This window comes from Xenopus laevis, chromosome 1L, assembly GCF_017654675.1.
Source record: "Xenopus laevis strain J_2021 chromosome 1L, Xenopus_laevis_v10.1, whole genome shotgun sequence".
NCBI lineage: Eukaryota > Metazoa > Chordata > Amphibia > Anura > Pipidae > Xenopus > Xenopus laevis.
The window spans coordinates 120,977,354-120,993,632 of record NC_054371.1 but is presented as its reverse complement, the minus strand read 5'-3'; the positions used below and the strand labels follow the sequence as shown (position 1 = coordinate 120,993,632).

Genomic DNA, 16,279 nt, shown 5'->3' with positions numbered 1-16,279 from the left:
AAATGTATGACAACCTTATCTGGTACATTGGTGTTAAGACATATGCCACACAGGTATTCTGAATGGCCCCAGATTTTCAGGAAGAGCAGCAGAGATACAAATATCCTTACAGAAAATGTGTTCCCATTCTTTCAAAAGGAGAGGAATAACAACAAGAAAACACAATTAAATTAATAAAAGTTGTTAATATATTTAACAGTCCCTCCTGTCCCAAGCCTAGCTTCTACCCAGGTTTTTATTAACCCCTCGGTGCAGATTCAAGGATCAGAGTTCACGGCAGCCATCTTTCGGGTCTTCAAGTCTTCTACTGGCACTTCTGCAATTTTCGACAACATCGGCGCATGTGCAATTGTCGCTAACTAGGAAATTGTTCCAACTTCACATGCGCCTCCACGCAGGTGTCATTCTCAGATTACCAAAGACCCGGAAGATGGCTGCCGAGAACTCCGACCCCTGAATCTGCACTGAGGGGTAAGTAAAAAGTTAAAGGCATTTGCCCAGGGTAGCAGCTAGGCTGGGGGGAAGGATGGAGGGGGGGTCTATGTGGGGTAGGGTTTTTTTTTTTTTTAATAAGGAGTCTGTTTCTCCTTTAAAGCTGGCCAAACATATAGAGATCCGCTCGTTTGGTGACCTCGCGGATCTCTCCCTAATATGCCCACCTTGAGGTGGCGATATTGGGCTGACCCAATAATGGGCCCTAGTGCCCAAAGATCGGATCGCAATGAGGAAAATATGGACGGTCGGACGCACTGATGCAGTCCTCGATCCGACAAGTTTTTTAAATTGCCCTATCAACATCTGGCTGACAATCTGTCAGCAGCTAATATCTGTTGGTGTACGGGGCCTTTAGACCAACTGGCAGCTTATCTGCTCGTGTATGGGGCCTTCCGACGAGTCTCCCCCACAGATATCTGCCAGCCTTCGAGCAGGATGCATCAGCTAGTTGATGCCCTTATCATGTCAGGGACTATTCCCATTGTTGCAATACGATCGTTTGGCCCTAGGGCTGAACAATAGGATTAGGCCAATATTGCCCTGCCTTTGGTGGGTGACCTCGCAAAACAAGCAGATATTATAGTGTATGGCCAACTTTACATTGTATCAACAGTCTGAGCCATCAGGACAGAGAAAAGAAAGGGACAGGCAAACACTGCTTTCAATAATAGTATATATACAAATAACTTAAAAACCATAGAAAGTTTGTAATGAATGTATATTGCAAAGTTGCTTAGCATTGTTTTCTTTTATAAGGCGAAAAATATTTTGGTTGGCATTACCTTTAACTAGAACACATGATGAATATAGAGGCCAATGGAGAAGGTAGGTGATACTACAGAAGGACAATAATACTTAATAATAGCATATATAAAGCTACCACGATTTCCTGATCCCCTAAATGGACACCTAAATAGGACTCTTGGAATGCTTAAAGCTCATTTAATTATATCTGCGTCAAGCAAACTAAAAGCATTATTGCAGCTAGCATGCCAAAGTCAACAGTAACTTTATTCTGTTTGGTCTCCCTGGGCTGTGTTTGTTTAGGAACGTGCACAAAGAATAAGACAAAAATGCCTTTTACAATGATGTAAATGTTTGTTCCAAAGGTGTTTAGAAACCAGTAGAGATCATAACCCTATGTAGGTTCGGTTTGCTATTTCAAAATGCTAACTTTGTACTTGAGTACAGCAGCCATTAAAATAATTAAATGTTAATGCAATGTCGTTTAGACAACCTCCTAAAGTAAGGAGTACTTGTAATATAACGCAAATCTGATTGTGAGAGGTTAAATACAGAACAGCTGCTCAAAGTACAGGGCATATTAGCAAAGGGGTGCATCATCTATTTACCAACACAAATCAGTAATATCCATTTCCAGAGGAGTGCAATAATAATTTAAAAAAAAATACACCTTAATAATGAAGCTCAGTCTCATTTGTACTTAAGCAGACCCACATCTTCTAAATACAAGAAATGAATCTGATGCGCTCTCCAATATGCCTAGATCATCTGTTCGCCATCAATTACCCTCCTCCGCCCAACTACTTCCCACTTGCACAAAACGCCCCGTAGCTTGCATCCACTCCTGCAATGAAATTAAAGATCTGCACTTTGCTCTGAATACAGTGCTGCATGTGTTTGGCAGGACAGTATACATGCAGGTTAGGATCTGCAGAGCAAAGCCATTGCCTAGAATGCAAATGTTCTGTGCATAAGCAATAAGTGCTCTTCCTTATACTCCTTTGCAAATATGTGTGTCACCTACTTCTACAGTCCATGCTTGAACATTTTTGTAGAAGAAACAATTACAGGTCAACAAAAAGGCACTAGCGCTAGACTAATTTGAACTTAAGCCTAAAGATCAGCTTTTCCTGATATGCCCACCTTGAGCTGAGTAATGTGGCCCTTGCCTCTACAGGAAACTCAAACCAGACTGACATATGGGCAGTTTTTTGCAAGATTTTTGCAAGTCAGGTTGGTTATCAGCTTTTATCGGCCAGTGTATGGCCTCACAATCACTTTCTTCTGGAGCAACCTCTGTGAACTAGTGATAGCAAGGGTAGGTTTCCAATGTCAATAGGTTGTATACTGTCATGGCTAAAGTAGAATAGCCTACGAAAAAGACTATAGTGAAACATGAGGCTTTGCTACACTGGCATTAAAGAAATCTCTTTAGTGTTCAATTTGTTAAGTGTCATTTAAACACTATACTGAAAAGTTGTATAGTATCCCCCCCAACAGTTCTTTAGGGGGACAACTGACCTCTACTTAGCTCACAATGACACCTTGAATGGTAGCCTCCATAGCAGCATATTTGTATATACAAAGTCAGCACTCCTGACACACTATTTTTACAATTATAAAATAAGAGGATGTAGAATTCATTGTATACTGTTTCTTTGTATTATAGTTAAATGTAAACTAAGCTTTTTTAGCTGTTGGTGTTGCTGCCCTTTATTTAAAGAACAAGGAAAGCAGTTTTTTACTTCCTGCATCATTTAAATAGTTGCCTCTTGTTCTCCCAGATCGCTAACTTTGTGAAAATACCAGTTTTCAATAGAACCATTTTGCCCTGTTTTTCCCTTCTGCAGCATCTCACGTCTGTCATCTTAAACCTGATTGCGTCACCATGCACAAAAATCTGCACATGTGTGAAATTTCCCTGCCATTCACTTGCATGTATCAGTTTTCTGTGTGATGTTTTACATTAAACAGTGCACAAGTATCAGAAAATGCAGAGAAATAGGAAAGATGCCATCTGTGCATGCGCCAAATCCGAAGACTACTTATTGTGCATGCAATCTTGGTTTTGAGGACAGAGCATTGCATTTTAGGTTGCGTGCTTTCTATACTTAGCGCTATTGTGTAATCATTGGCTATTGATCTTCTAAACGACTGCACACTTCAGTGAAATGGCTGCACTATTAGCCTGTAACGAGATACACCTTTCCCTGCACTCCATATTGTCTTTAGGCTTTCCTTGTCCTTTAACTAAGTGAGTGAAGGACCACATTCTAAACTTTTGATCCTAGAGATATTTCACTCATAGGATATACACATGGTTGGGAATTCACCTGTAAATGTTGCCTATTCAAAAACTACAACCTTTGCCGTTTAACAGTTTTTAACCAGATGAAACGTTTGAGATGATACACTTCCTATTTATCTCATGTAAGAGGGTGCATTTACTGTTCTCTTTGAAACCACAGGCTTCCTTTTTCTTGTTATTAACTAGACTCACGGCTTAGTTTTGCTGTCTTTCCGTTTGTCTGATGTGAAACATTGTATGACAACATAAATGTCTCTGTGCAAAGTTTCTAAAAATTACCAGTGTTACAATAACTTCCCTATTGCATACTCTCTATGCTTATGTACTCCACTGCTTACAAAAAAAAGATGTTTTTTCTCTAGGAGCAAGAATGTGGACCCTGTCTATGGCTAACTTTGCTTGCAAAATTAGTAATAAATATACAGTAATTCGTGGGAATTAGGGGAAGGTAATGAAAAAGTTACACATATCGTTTGGACTATGAATAAAGTGTGAAGTAGAATTATGGCTAAAATACACAATGACTAAAAGATTTATATATATCTCTGTCAGTGGCAGTTTGTGAAAAATACTACCCACTTGTGAAAAGATAAAAGCGACACTGCATAGACCTGCTCTGTGTAAAACTTGCACTATTTGCCCAGCAAAGAATTACACTGCTTCTAACAGGAAACTGTCAAGGCAGGCTTCAAATACAGTCAGCCACTTCAAGTGTGTCAGGTACGATGAACGATTGTCCGTGTCAATTTTCCGACCTGCAACTAACCATTCAGATTAATATAAAGTTAAAGAAAAGAAATTCCCACTATGCTTTGACCATTGACAGACAGCAATCATACGAAAAATAATGTCCAACAAATGGTAGACAGTGTTCCACTGATATCATCAGATAGGCAATAAATGCAGAGATCTTATTGTTAGCCAGTATAAATCTTCTAACCTGTCCGATTGACTAAACAACATGGTAAGAAAAATGTCGGGACACTCCACACAAGGTCCTAAAATCACGCAAACCGTTGTTTCGTACAATGGTATTTTTGTGTCTATGGCCAGCTTTAGCTTTCACCTAGCACTTTATATCCACCGACACGTTTTGGTATAGGAAAAATAGCATATCATGAGGTTGGTGTCATTACAGTTTACCTTTCTCGCACAAAGTCTGCAAGTTCTTTGACGGACAGCTGTCCATGTTTCATATTATGGTACAAAACAGCAAAGCCAGAATTTTTATCCCCCTGTAAAAAAAAATAAAATAAAAAAACATTAAGTGGCCATTTATTAACCAACCTGACAAACTGCATTTGTTTATTTTAAAGTTGATATAATTGCATAAAACAGGGACTGCCTTAGCTGCTTAACGACTACTTATGTTTTGCATCGGCTGTAGTAGCCAAAATCTTGGAATCATAATGCATATAGCTTTAAATGAGAGGGAATATAATACGTTCTGTTGAGGAAAAAAAGGAATAACTCCATTCAGAAAGTGACATGTTAACTTTGTCATCATTAGCAGGGCCAAAGGGGTTTCTATAAGTGTATATTCCTTTCAGTAGATCTTTCCATAAATGTTCAAAGCACTGGACTCACTGCATGTAACTGGTGTTGACAGTGAAGTTTCTAAGAGCTCCATCACCCAAGATCTCATTTTTGCATAGTGAAATAAAATGTAATTCACATTTCCAATATACATTCCTCCAGTTGTTTTCTTAATCAACTGTCTTGCAACACTGTTTCAGGGGTCAGAGCTAGGAACTCACAAACCACCAAACATATTTAATGTTTACCGTAATGTTATTTAAAATTACATTTTCTTTCACTATGCAAACAATTGTTTTTGGATGGAGGCCTCCAATTATTTTTAGTGCAAAGTTAAAATAAAAAGCTGATAATCCATTATTTGGAAACCCGTTACCCAAAAATCTCTGAATTGCAGACTCCTACAGACTCCATTTTAAGCAAATAATTCACATTTTTATAGGTTATTCCCTTTTTCTCAGTAATAAAACAGTACCTTTTACTTGATCCCAAGATATAATTAATCCTTATTGGAGGCAAAACAATAATTTTGTGTTTAATTATTGTTTAATTGATTTTTTAGTAGACTTAGGTGTTTCCAAATTACGGAAAGATCCCTTAACTAGAAAACCCCTGAACCAAAGTATTCTGGATAACAGGTCCCATAACTGACAGTTCAAAATAAAAGTGACTATTTTATATACACTAAAAAAATATACACACACGTGTGCCAAGTACAAAAGTACATGGCACACAGTCAAAATTTAGCCATTCATACATTATATGCATCTCTTACCATGTGTTTGTAGATCCAAACAAAATTTAGAGACGTAAAATCCAAAAGGTACCAGATTTACCATAAAATTGTGTATTGAGATATACCAGTATTAATAATGAATTCATTATTCATTATTATTCATTATTCATTTGATCTTCTGCTGTGAAAAGACTGCTATTTGCTGAAATGTGGTAAGAAATAATGTCAAACTACGTTTCAGATACTTCAATACTTCACTGCATGGTGATGAGTAAAAGGAAGTACTGAACATGCTATTGGGTGCTACAGACTACCTCTGGTGTCGGAAATCCCCATCTGCCCCCAGAGAATTAGTTACATTTTTTTTTTTTATAATGCATGGAGAGGATCTCTATAAAGCCCTTTGAACACCATAAATGTGTACTTTACCATGTTAAGGTTATCCCTGAAAAAAAAAAAAAACACTTGTGCGAGAAAGACTTGTCCCTACAGTAACTATAATATAGATCTGGTAGTGGATGTAGACATGACGTACAGTACAAATTTAGGGTGGATCACGGCACATAATAAAAATGAAAACGGCATGAATTTGCATAACTGTACCAAATTCATTGAGGCACTTATATCCTTTGTGAATCAGTTCATGCCTAAATGAATCAGTCTGTGTTTTAGTGACGTTCTAAGGTATACTAAATTACTGATGCAGCTTTTATTTTTTTTAACTGTATAAATAACCTTGTGCTGTAACTGTAAAAAAAATTGCCAGTCTTATCGTGTGAAGTTTGATTTTGTGTATACTGCTGGAACTAAAGACTTTCATGGTTAGACAATAAATTAACACTCCTTCTGAACTGCATTTTATTTTCCAGAGGGATTTAATATGACAATGCAAAATCGTATTACCTATTATTATACAGCTTAATACAATGTGTGAAGAATGGAAACCCTGGGGCATCAGGACGCAAGTCTTAATATATAAGTGAGAATATATGTATGGGCCAACGATCATACTGCAGACACATCAGGAGAGGACTACATCAACAAGCCAATGCGGTCCTTATCCAGCAGTCTGTAGGGCTCATTTAACAACACTGGGCAAATTTGTCCATGGGCAGTTACCTATAGCAACCAATCAGTGATTAGCTTTTTAAAGCCAGCTGCAAGTAAAACAATGAATTGCGGCAATTTGGTTGCCATGGGTTACTGCCCATGGGCAAATTTGCCCAGTTTTGATAAATGACACCCTGTGAAGCCGCACACAGGCAAATTAATTGCCAACTTGGTTTTGTAGTATTAGTAGTTAAAGTCTTTACAGGCAAAATTGACTAATTAGTATTTAGAAAAACAAAAGGCCCTCTGCATTCAACCCATTATCAATATATTAAGGACATTGAAACATTTTAAGCTACTAAAAAATGCCCTCACCTTTAAACAAATCAATGATTATCTGTCCATATATTGCAATATAATTAAAAGGGTTGTTTACCTTTAAATTAACTTTTAGTATGATGTAGACTGTAGACAATTTGCAACTGGATTTCATTTATTATTTGTGGTTTTTGAGTTATTTAGAATTTTATTCAGAAGTTTTCCAGTTTGCAGTTTCAGAAATCTGTGTTGCTAGGGTCCGAATTACCCTACATCGATTCATTAATTTGAATAAGAGACTGGAATATGAATAGGAGAGGCCTAAATAGAAAGACGAGTAATACAAAGTAGCAATTAAAATACATCTGTAGCTTTACAGAGCATTTGTTTTTTTGATTGGGGTCAGTTACCCCCATCTGAAAGCTGGAAAGAGTCAGAAGAAAAAGGCAAATAACTAAAAAAACTGAAAAGTGCCATAGAAATTGTAATTTTGTAACATACTAAAAGTTCATTTAAAGATGACTTCGCCTTTAAGCTGGCCAACTATGTCCAAGTCATGCCTGGTCTGGCCAGCCCAACACTTACTTTCATCTGTTGATTAAGAATTATATAATTTATTATACACTCTTTCGCAGGGTCTAATTTGTACCTGCAAATTGTTTGCTTTCAAGGTTAAAAATCCCAAACATGGTTGCCCTTTTATTGGCCACCAGTGGGATCACCTGACTATAGCTGGAAAGGGCGGGAGCTACAACATGGAACTGGTCACTGCTCCTGTATAAATTATTGCAAAAAAGGGAAAGTTGTGCTCGACATTAAAGTTTTAAACAATTACATAGGGGTGAAATGAGACTGACCAAAAAATTCATATAGACAAAAACAAAAGTTCCTATGGACTCAACTCATATCAATATATTAAGAGACATTTTGTGCAATAAGTTACAACAAGCAGAAACATGGTAGGGGAAATATCCGAATGAGCTGGCTTATTAAGTTAACTTTTAGTATGTCTTATTCCAAGCAATTGATTCTCATTATTTACTTTGTATTACTTCTGAATTATTTGCATTCCGCTTTAGAGCTTTCAAATGGGGCCAGTGATCCCGGCAGCAAATAACTATTGCTCTGTGAGACTACAATTTTATTTATTTTTTTCATTACCCATATTACTTCTATAAACTTTTATGCAGGCCTTTCCTATTCAATCATATTCCTGTCTCTTCAGCTCATTGCACGGATGCTAGGGTAAATAAGAAACAATAATGTAGCTGTTGAAATACCAAACTGGACAGCAGTTGAACAAAAATCTAAAATAACTGAAAAACCAGGAAAAATAAATTGCAAATTCTCTGAAAATCATTATCTACAGCATACAACAAAATAATTAAATTCTTAGAATGTTTCAAAGGCCTAACAACTTGACCATGAGAGCGCTCAACAAATTTGGATCTAAATGCTGAAAAGAAGCTAAAATGACAAGGCAAGCCATATTCAATAGCATGTTAGGCACCTCCAGCTGAACTCATCTGCAAAGTTTATTTCCCAGGTGCTTCTTTTAGGACAAAATGAAGTTACTTATCTCCAACCATGCAACTTTTACAGGCCTTCTCTGATGTGGCATACAGTCTTGTTCTGCCACCATGCACTGACCTCTAGTCTATACACCAGTGTTGACATGCAGGGAAAACAAAGCCACATGGAAGCAGTGACATGGATAAAGAGGGAAAAAGAGGGCTGGGTCTCCAAAATCTAGAATCCCCAAAAGGCATCCCTTGTACTCGAACCTCTTGCTGTTCACAACCTGTGATGTTAATCAGCCAAACCTTCAACACTTCCATTTTAATTTTTGTGATGATATTAACTCCACTTAAACAGTTATATAATATCACAGAACATTCACAGTATCTATGAGCCATAAGAAACCTAGCTATCAAAAATACTTCCTAACCTCTCTTTTTAAACCTGTATTTGGAGGATCTAGCAAATTATTCCAGCCCCAAAACACTGCTTTATATTATACACCATTTACATTCAGTCTCTGTCACAAATCATGGGTTTTCCAGCAGGACAAAGACCTGGATCACACTCGAAAAGCACCCAGGAATGGCTGAATACAAACACAGTGGATTCAAAGAACCCTTCTAAGCTGTGTGTCCTCACACATATGTGGCGGCCAGTGTGCACAATAAACGGTGGCATGCACAAAGAATTCTGTGTGAAAGCACAACATTTTGTATATATCATGACCTAAGCACACTGTTTTCAAAAATGAGCATACAGTTTTCAGTTTTCAAAAATGAGCACACAAGTATAAATTGAGCTCAATATGTTTTGCACACACACACACAACAGGAATTAGAGGGAACATTGACTGGATTGTTCTAAAGTGGAAAAATGGCCTTCAAGTCCAGGCATTCTAAATCAGATTTGCAAACCATCATCCCTTGATATAAAATACAGAGGGCTGTGTAACAATTATAGCTAGTCTTTGTGTGAGTGAAAACAAAATCCATCCAAAAGCTTGATATGGTTAGTAGAACAGATTACTGCCTGGCTTTTTACTGTACAGTTGCTTACATTTCTCAAGGGACAGCAAAAAAAACAAAACCAAATCAGGGAAGAAATTAACGGAACGTACGGATACAGGACTGCAAATCATTGGTGAATAATCTGAGAAAACTTAAAATCTGAGCATGTGGGGTTCTGCTGTGTTTGTCTGCCTTTTACAGAGTGATTCAACTAACTGGACTGCCGATGATCAGTCCTATCAGGGCAAACTGGCCATTTAATCATGTTGGCAAGTCATAATATTTGGCCAATCATCCCTTGAGCAAGTTATTAGAACATTAGTTGGCTGACCCAACAAGAGAAATTTGATGAACCAAGTGTGGCCAACAGAATTGGAATTGCTTCTCCAGGATAGGAGTGACTGGTTGCGACATGAGAACTGGGCAGAAGCCAACAGAATATTTTGCATAGACCTCATGTTTTAATGCACTGCAACCTTTTCTGTCAGCAGACAAAAAATCAAGTTGGGTATCTGTTTTGCAGGAAAAATGGTAGTTTACAGTGTTCACATTATTAAAGGGGATCATGGAAACCCTTTCTAAACAAAACAGGGATATCATTTTGAGTCCCTACCCATAGGCAAAGTATCGCTGTTTTAATAAAACTTAATTTTGCTCCTGAAAGGCACTGATCAAAGAATTCATTTCTATTCCTCCCCTACAGTAATTTCTTGTCATCTACAATAAGCAGTAGTTTGCATCAAAGTGTGAGCTGAGGCGACGGAAAATGCAGGGAAGGATTTACTGTGGTAGGTGGTAAATTGCACCATAGCAACTAACCAGATCTTTTAATATGGTAGAAGATTAAATAAACAATTCCTATTTTGTTGCAAAGGACAACAGCACATGTGGTGTTTAGCCCAAAGTCCGTATAGAGCCCTGCAGAAATTATTTCTAAGCAGTTAAACAGATAGAACAGTTGTCAGAAGAAACACTACAATGTCTTGATTAAACACTTCACTGGTTTCTCCCTAAAGATCTGAGAAATTAGAATTAAATCACAAGATAAACAGTGTACAGCAAGCAATTTTGCACAATACCTGGATGATACCCAGCAGTGGCTATTGCTCCAGTCATTGTCTAAAGACCTCCCCTCATTCATTTGGTCATTTTTATTCTTATCACCTCATGAGGCTGGAACCCTGCTCTAACACCAAATGGTGTAAACAACCTCACAATTTATTGAGGAAGTAGCAGTTAATGAAGAAGTAAAAAAGGTTTTCATTAGAACACGTGTCTGATGGAGCACAAAACCGTAGGCTAGAATCCGGTTACTCTTCTAATATACAGATCTGGAGCGCAAGGGTAGACTAAAACACTGGTGAAGACCAGATAAAACTGTCCCAGATTTTAACTTGCTTGGACCCGATAACCAGTTTGACCAACAACAGTTTATTTACTAACATGGGAAGGTATTTAGTTTCCACAGAGCCCTGACACAAAGTTAAGAATGCCTCCACAACTTAAATAATAGATAGATAGATAGATAGATAGATAGATAGATAGATAGATATCTGGAAAAATACATGGCACACCAAAGACACATTAACAACAATGTACTCGGTATGTTGATCGTCGTCACCTTTGATACCGGCCCACTTATCTTACAAAGTCAATTGACCTAAAAGTTGGGGCATGGTAAGGTGTGTTTTTTGTACTGACCCTAAACTACAGTATATATAATATGTTGAATTTTTCAAAAAGAATTTGTGGTTTACAGTGTTTTTACACTGAATTTGGTTATAATTCCTAATTTTAAATTACATGTTTTTGGATTACAATGGTAGGTAGACTTTAATATGAGTAGTACCGAAGTTTATCCTTGCAGCTGTTTTATGCAGTTTGTTTTAGTATTGCAACAATTGTTGCTATATGTCAAAAATTGGCTATTTTAATGTGCATAGACAAATACAAGATTCCTCTGCACTCAACCCATTATCAATATATTTAAGACAGAGACATTTTGTGCATACTGCTACTGAAAAATGCCTTACCCTTTAAACAAAACAGGGATTGTTTGTCCATATATTGCAATATATTTAAGCTGGCCAACTACGTCAAAGTCATCCCATATCTGGCCAGTCCTACGCTTAATTTTCATCTGATTCATTAAGAATTCTATGGTTTAATTATACATTTTATAAAAGGGACGAATAGGTTTTACCTGCAACTTACTAGCTGCTTTCAAAGTAAAACTCCCAAACTTGGCTGCCCTTTTATTAGACACCAGTGGGATCACCTGACTATAGTTGGAGAGGGTGGGAGCTACAACATGGAACTGGTCACTGCTCTTGTAGAACTAACAAACAAGGGAAAGTTGTGCTCACCACTAGTTTTTAAAATCATTAGGCGGGGGTGCAATGAGGGTGTGACCACAAAATACATATAGACAAATACAAGATTCCTCTGCACTCAACCCATTATCAATATATTTAAGACAGAGACATTTTGTGCATACTGCTACTGAAAAATGCCTTACCCTTTAAACAAAACAGGGATTGTATTTTAATGTGCAACATTTTATGTTACTAAAAAGTGGATATATTTCTATTTGGGCAGCCATGAATATTAATAGTTTTTGGACATTATGAAGGGTTACCTCTACTGTTTGGACGTTTAACTTTGGAGTACCTTACGAGTGGAAGAAAGAATCACTTGGCAGCACTTACGAATTAATTATACTAATTTACAGGGGTGGAGCTGTAAGGTGGGGTTGGTTTTATAAGGTGTGTTTGTATTTTTGTATTTCACTTGATAAAGGATCCTTGTGATCCGAAACATGTTGTGATGCAATAAATAATTATTTGCGGCAGAGACTGCATCTTATGTGCTCCATCCATACCTCTGTTTGCTGACTTTAACAACAATATCAGCTTGAAAACATTGTGGAGGTTTATTAGACCAACGTTTCAGTTCCTCACAAGTACTTTCGTCAGGGAAGGAGGAAAAAAGTGCACAGTGTGGTGTTTAAATTCAAATAATGGCGCCAAAGTCGATTGCTAGGCAACCAGAAAGCAGATACAGAGAGTTTCAGTGTATAATACAAAAGCCGACTTGTTCCCCCCTCTTGGCAATCAGTTAAGTGGCAAGCCACTAATCCCTCCTCACCACCAAATTATACACCTATGTCACAGTTGAACAGCACCTAGTCTGGAGTGAAGATGAAGTATTAGGGGGGTATATAGCAGTATATGTCTTGCGCAAAAATAAAACACTGGATGCGCAAGGTACAGAGGGATTCCACCCCTAAAATAATAATACAAAAAATTTGATTTTGTATGCGCTTCCGTTTATAAATAAAAATACACCAACTTTTTGAGACATTTGGGGGACACAAAAGTTGGTGTATTTTTATTTATAAACGGAAGCGCATACAAAATCGAAGTATTAGGGGGCCCAAGACCTGTCCAGGGTCCTGTAGTGGCGTGTGCCTTGCGTACAAGGTGCCAGTAGTTTCAGTGGGGCGGAGCTTAATACCTCACGCAACGCTACATTTGAGAGACTGTTGACCATGGTGGACCCATAGCAACGGCGGATTGTACCGGTGCAAAGGGTCCCATGGGTCGGCTCGATCTCCATAGCCTAGGGGCACAGTCCGCGCAAAGACGCAGACCGGCATGCCACGCTATATTTGATCTTGCACGGCTGTAACTTGTTTTAATTATACCGGGGCAGTCAATTGGCCATTCAATGCCCCACCTTCACTTGTGCCGCACGTGCCAGGACCAGGGTACAGCCTGATTTACGCAACAGATAGCTCAATTAGGTGCTGTATCGACAGACAGGGAGGTGTTTATTTGCAGTTTCTAGAGTCAAGCTGTACACAGGTTCTGCTATACAAGTTTGGTTGGCTGATGAGTCACCGGTCAAAGGCTACAATGAGAAGGGAAACAAAGTGTCAGCATAAAACTGTGAACCAATGTACACAATAAGAAATAAAGCAGCAACAATGTAGAAACTGATGGATACAGTGTAGCAGTCCATAGAGAGCATCATTGGAAAGTGCCAAAAGGCGAAAAGTCACTGTATGCTGCAAGCATTGTAAGCACATCATAGAAAGTCACTGAATATTGCAACACAATGGCATTCAAGTAGTACATTATGATCAGAAAAAGACATTTAAGTAGTCCAATATGACCAGACAAAAAGGCTCAAATGAAGCACCCAAGGAGTAATGCCTCATTGAGGCCCCGCGGGTAAACTGTATCAAGTCTATGTATCCACCTAGACTCTCTTCTAAGTAATGCTTTTTCTCTTTCTCGGAGTGTCGCGCATGTCTTCCCCACATAGTACATGCCGCTTTTTTTCCTCCTTCCCTGACAAAAGTTCCTGTGAGGAACTGAAACGTTGGTCTAATAAACCTCCACAATGTTTTCAAGCAGATATTGTTGTTAAGGAATCCTTGGTGTACCGTCAAAACGTTGGTCTAATAAACCTCCACAATGTTTTCAAGCAGATATTGTTGTTAAGGCGTCCTTGGTGTGCCGTCGAAACGTTGGTCTAATAAACCTCCACAATGTTTCAAGCTGATATTGTTGTTAAGGCGTACTTGGTGTGCCGTCTATTTTTCCAGATGTCTACCTTCCTTCAGGCTGGCACCCAGGCTTTGTTTTTGGAGTAATGGTGTGCATTCCATATGCTTTTGTTGCATGCATTAATTACAGTCTTCCTCTTTCCGATAGAGAGATTTTATATACCGTATATACTCGAGTATAAGACGAGTTTTTCAGCCCCCAAAATATGCTGAAAATCTCTACCTCGGCTTATACTCTGGTCAAGCGCAAAAACGGTCGTCGGCGTCTAAGAATAGTCACCAGCGTCCAAGAATAGTCTCCAAGAATATTCGCCGGCGTCCAAGAATGGTCGCCGGCATCCAAAAACGAGACGCCGGCCCCTCCAATGGGAGCAGAAACCCTCAATTTTTTGATTGAAACCAGAAGCTGCTGCATTTCTCACCCTCGGCTTATACTCGAGTCAATAAGATTTCCCAGTTTTTGGAGGTAAAATTAGGTACCTCGGCTTATACTCGGGACGGCTAATACTCGAGTATATATATATATATATATATATATATATAGCAAGCAGAATGGAACGCACTCCTATAATAGTAAGAAAAACCTGGGTGCTAGTCCGTAGGTCAAAAAATACAAAAATGCAATAGTTGACAGCACTCCAAGGAAAATACACGATGCTTGAATAATCAAATAGTGGAGGTTTTATTGAAATCCAACGTTTCGGCTCCACACAGTAGCCTTCGTCAGGGAACAAACACACAGTGCACAAAACAGAGTTTAAATGAAGCCAAAATGGCGCCAAAACAGCAGGCATGTAACGCCTGTCAATCATCATTAAGAGGTTAAAAACAACAAACCCGCTGCCATTTGTATGTATACCTTATGTATGGGGCCATTATGTACAAGAGACCATGGGTGCGGCCGAATGCCGTCGCTCTCCTTGGAGGTACCCGTCCTTCATGCTGGAGCGGTGGACCGGAAACACTGTGTTCCGTCGGGCTGCCGAGAGTAGACGCTTCACGCCGTTGCTAGGCAACCCAGAGCGCGCAACCGTAACAGTATGCTTTGGACCCTAGCAACGCAACCAGTCCGACACACGGACTCCTTGCTTGCCAGGTAGGGTGCAGGTTTGACAAAGGCCATCAGCAGGGACAGGTGGGGCGGACCCAACTAACCAATACCGCATCGGCTTTGATTTAGTCGGACCTTACCCCCACTCCCTCTGGCTGCCAAAAAGTTAAACTAGCAAGTGGGCACAGCGCTCTATTGCTCAGGTGCCGGCATAGTAAACGCTACAACACCTTTCCTCTCATAGGCTTTGTCCACATACAGCATTGGGTTCTGACAGGTTCTGTTATGCCTGCGGGGATTAATCGCTAATACTTGCACCATCTGGTCATAGGGTAGGGTTAGCCTACTCATTTGTTTGGCCAACATAAGGGGTACATGGCAGGGGTTAGAAAGTGTACTGTTAAGGTATCTAGCCCTAAGATGTTATAGGGACATATTGACGTGTGACACAACCAATAAAGGTAAAATGGTTTGAGACAAACATTAGTACATTGGAACATTAGATCTACATTCTAGTGATTATATAGGGGACTTAACTAGCATGACAAAAATGGGGACAAAAGCAGTATATTCCAGTAATCATAGGAAACACCCCAAGGGGAGTGTTTCATTAAGTCCTCGTGGGGCCAATGTTTCAAGGCGATAAATCCACCGGGATTCTCTTCGAAGGAGGGCTTGGTCCCTGTCCCCCCCTCTTGGAAGTGGGGGTTGGTGATCAATGGCCATACATCTAAGCGTTGGCAATGAATGTCCTTTGCTTAGAAAGTGTTTCGCCACTGGTTGTCCCGCTTTGTGTTCCTTCAGGGCTTTGCTGATCGACGATCTGTGGTTAGCAATTCTCTCTCAGGGTAGTACATGTTTTCCCCACGTAGTAGAGACCACAGGGACATGTAATGATATACACCACGTACGTGGAGGTGCAAGTCAAGCGATGTTTGAT

At 39.1% G+C, this 16,279-nt stretch overlaps 1 protein-coding gene across 3 annotated transcripts in view; it reads right to left on the bottom strand.

Annotated features, from left to right (window-relative positions):
• fcho1.L (FCH and mu domain containing endocytic adaptor 1 L homeolog) overlaps positions 1–16,279 on the bottom strand; it is a 71,413-nt gene that overhangs the window by 37,561 nt on the left and 17,573 nt on the right. For all 3 annotated transcript variants that reach the window (XM_018256708.2, XM_018256703.2, XM_018256710.2), the window contains exon 4: positions 4,691–4,782. In XM_018256708.2, the coding sequence (XP_018112197.1) occupies positions 4,691–4,782 (92 nt within the window). The remainder of the gene's footprint in view (positions 1–4,690; positions 4,783–16,279) is intronic.